At 42.2% G+C, this 4,134-nt stretch overlaps 1 protein-coding gene across 1 annotated transcript; it reads left to right on the forward strand.

The window, feature by feature from the left end:
- The first annotated feature begins 260 nt into the window (after positions 1-260).
- On the forward strand, positions 261-1,220 carry LOC150021657 (protein SET-like). The gene is given in 1 exon segment (XM_090266007.1): positions 261-1,220. A coding segment is annotated over 1 exon segment (870 nt). The 3' UTR covers positions 1,131-1,220.
- The last annotated feature ends 2,914 nt before the right edge of the window (positions 1,221-4,134 follow it).

The following is a 4,134-nucleotide window of genomic DNA, read 5'->3' on the forward strand; positions in this document are numbered from 1 at the left end:
GGTGGAGCCTAGGCATAAGGCTAGTTAAGGATTCCAACCTTCAGGTGAGGCAGGGCCAAGTGGCCAGTTTGAAGCCTCAGAGGAGTTCAGTGAAAATTGTTTGTTTTTTTTCAGCTCTAAATACTTTATTTATTTATAGTAAGTTAGTCAAAAATTGTCTAAATGGTCTGTGTTAAAAAGAAGTACAAATATATAGTTCTCGGCGCTTCTTCCAGCAGCACAACTTCCTTTCGGCCTCATTCTCCGACTTATCTCCCAGCATGGCCCCCAAACGCCAGGCTCTGCTGCCCCCCCAGACGAAGAAACCGAGACCTCCTCCTGCCCCGAAGCCCGAGAAGAAATCCACCTCTCATGACTTGCAAAAGGTAGAAAAAGAACAGCAGGAAGCAATTGAACATATTGATGAAGTACAAAATGAAATAGACAGACTTAATGAACAAGCCAGTGAGGAGATTTTGAAAGTAGAACAGAAATATAACAAACTCCGCCAACCATTTTTTCAGAAGAGGCCAGAATTGATCGCCAAAATCCCAAATTTTTGGGTAACAACATTTGTCAACCATCCACAAGTGTCTGCCCTGCTTGGGGAAGAGGATGAAGAGGCACTGCATTAGTTGACAAGAGTTGAAGTGACAGAATTTGAAGATATTAAATCAGGTTACAGAATAGATTTTTATTTTGATGAAAATCCTTACTTTGAAAATAAAGTTCTCTCCAAAGAATTTCATCTGAATGAGAGTGGTGATCCATCTTCCAAGTCCACTGAAATCAAATGGAAATCTGGAAAGGATTTGACGAAACGTTCAAGTCAAACGCAGAATAAAGCCAGCAGGAAGAGGCAGCATGAGGAACCAGAGAGCTTTTTTACCTGGTTTACTGACCATTCTGATGCAGGTGCAGATGAGTTAGGAGAAGTCATCAAAGATGATATTTGGCCAAATCCATTACAGTACTACTTGGTCCCTGATATGGATGATGAAGAGGGGGAAGGAGAAGAAGATGATGATGATGATGAAGAAGAAGAAGGGTTGGAAGATATTGATGAAGAAGGGGATGAGGATGAAGGTGAAGAAGATGAAGATGATGATGAGGGGGAGGAAGGAGAGGAAGATGAAGGAGAAGATGACTAATGGAACACTGATGGATTCCAACCTTCTTTTTTAATTTTCTCCAGTCCCTGGGAGCAAGTTGCAGTCCTTCTTTTTGTTTTTTGTTTTCCTCCTCTTGTGCTCAGTCTCCCTGTTTTTGAGGTCTCTTTTCTCTCCTTTACACCATGGTTCTCATCTTATTTGGGGGGGATGTACCTTGAGCAGAATATAGTGGGAAAAGAATCTCTGCCCCTTTCTGTTCCAAATTAATTTTTACCCCTTCCTATCTTGACAAAAACTATGGAATCAACACCACCATGCTCTGTGGGAAAAAAGAAAAACCTCCTGCTTCCTTAGCTCTGCTGGAAGCTGGAGGGAGCTAGGCCCCTGTGTAGTAGTGCATAGAATTCTAGCTTTTTTCCTCCTTTCTCTGTATATTGGGCTCAGAGATCACACTGTGTCTCTATGTGAATATGGACAGTTAGCATTTACCAACATGTATCTGTCTACTTTCTCTTGTTTAAAAAAAGAAAAAAAAATTAAAAAAAGGAGGGGGTTATAGAAGGTCAGAAAAGGGCGGGTTTGAGATGTCTGGGTGGGTTAAGTGGGCATTTTGACAACACGGCTTCTCCTTCGGCATGTTTAATTGTGATGTTTCATGGACATCCCTGCGATTGAAGATGACACTTTTAAAATAAAACTCTCCTGATGATGACTTGAGCCCTGCCACTCGATGGGAGAATCAGAAGAACCTGTAGGCTCTTATTCGGAATTGACATTCTCTATTGTAATTTTGTTCTTGTTTATTTTTAAAATTTCTTTTTGTTTCACTGGAAAGGAAAGATGATGCTCAGTTTTAAACATTAAAAGTGTACAAGTTGCTTTGTTACAATAAAACTAAATGTGTACACACACACACACACACACAAACACAAAAAGAAGTACAAATATCCCACTTCTAGAAATCTGTTCTGAGGGAATAATCATCAATAGCCGCAAAGATTTATATACAAGGATGTTCACTGCAGCATTATTTATAATGGTAAAAAGCGATTTACAACCTAGATGTCCAACACCCAGGGGATTTGTTATATAGATTATGGCATATTCATATGATGGAAAACTAGGCAGTCATTAGAAAGTCCATCTTATTTATTTGTTTCTTAAAAAGATTTTATTTATTTATTTTTAGAACTAGAGAAAGAGAAGGAGAAAGAGAGGAAGAGAAACATTGATGTGTGAGAGAAAAATTGATCAGTTGCCTCTCCCCGACAGGGAACCAGGCCCACAACCCAGGCATATGCCCTGACCAGGAATTGCACTGGTGACCTTTAGAAAAGTCCGTTATAGAAGAATACTGAAGACATGGGGAAATTATCACAATGTGTTATTAAATGTAAAAGGCTGCTTACAAAAGAGCACTGACAGTACAGTCACAATTTCAAAATGTTGAATGAATGTGTATTACTTTTATAAATGCTTTTTTAAGATAAAATCACCAAAAAGAAGTTACACTAGAAAGGAGCTCCCACAATCAGCTTATAATAGAAAGTGATTAAATTCAGAACACAGGAGCACACACAATAGTTCTGATCTGAGTGCCAGGAGCTGTAGTTAGTACCTACTAGAAAGGACCTGGCTGTTTGGAAGGGCTGAGGGTGCAGAGATTCTGCATGCTGTTGGCGTGAGGCCAGGTAGAGCCTAGGAAAGAAGATTTAGGTCAGTGGCTCTCAACCATGGCTGCCTATTAGAAGCTGAAAAAATACCACTGCCCAGGTCCACCCTCAGGGATTGTGACTTCATGAAGGTCTAGGGTGAGACTGGTCATCTATTTTTTTTCAAAGCTCTAATAGGAACCAGTGAATTAGTGTTGCGCTGGACCACAATAGTGTTACCTGTATACAGAGGACACTTGAGCCTTGATCTCTAGACTGAACCCAGCATGTAAAGAGAGATTCACTCTGGAAGCTAGAACAAAGCCGAAAGGGAGCAGGTGGTCCCAAGTCACTTGGTCTATGCAGGAAAATGACTCTTAGCTTTGGGGACATTCACAGAAATGTTCCTTAAGAGCTGGCCTGTTTGGGAGCTTTTGCCACCAGGATACTGCTCTCCAGTTAAGACTGCTGATGGGACCAGTTATCAGCTGACTCCATAAACTGCAAGTACAGTGGGTCTACAACAGGGAGAGGGAAGGAAGCCAGGACCCTGGGAAATCTACAGGGACCTGACTCTGTACAAGCTGGAGCTAGTGGTCTTCTCCTCTTCTGTTCTGCTTTTGGGCAGAAACACACTCTGGCCAACAGAACCATGGAGGGACTTTAAAGGTAATCTGCTTTGGATGGATGAGGCCTCTGGGAGGCCTCCTAGTTTCTCCCAGGTGCCTTGAGGGAAGAGGAGTAGAGGGAACAGGTTGCTAGGAACAAAAGTTTGTATTAAATGATAAGATCTCCCCCAGCCTCTCATTACAGGTATAGAGTTACTCAAGGCACCAAAAGAAGGGAAAGAAGAGGCCTGGGTCGGCTGGTTTGCACACTAGACCCATACATCCCTGAATAATTAAGAGCCAACTGCAGCTCTTTTGTACTCCTTATAGTAGGGCTCCTAGGGGCCTTCAGGACAATGACCAGGACAGCGTGGAGAGAAGTTGTGGCTCAGATGAACTAGTGGGATTGGCAAGTAGGGCTGAATCTAAATTGCTACCCTGACCAGACATTTCCCTGAAGTTGCCTCCCTAGGGGCAGCTTCACATCAGCCATGGCCAAAGAACAGATGCAGATAACCCAAAATGCTGGGTAGTCAAACCATAACACAGCTTTGCATTGCATCTGTGTGTATACATGGATGTATCTGAGCACATTTATGTACACACTATACAGCAGATTTACTTTCCAAATGATGTTTGGCTCAGAAGAGGCTAAAAGGAGAATGCACTCTCTGAAGATGCTGTGACTGGCAATCAGGTGGGTTACCAACGGTAACTGGAAACTGGCTTGAGACTAAACATCCCCCATAAATAATCCACAGAAAGGGGAATGAACCACTCCTA

This window comes from Furipterus horrens, unplaced genomic scaffold, assembly GCF_987537825.1.
Source record: "Furipterus horrens unplaced genomic scaffold, mFurHor1.1.pri manual_scaffold_1, whole genome shotgun sequence".
NCBI lineage: Eukaryota > Metazoa > Chordata > Mammalia > Chiroptera > Furipteridae > Furipterus > Furipterus horrens.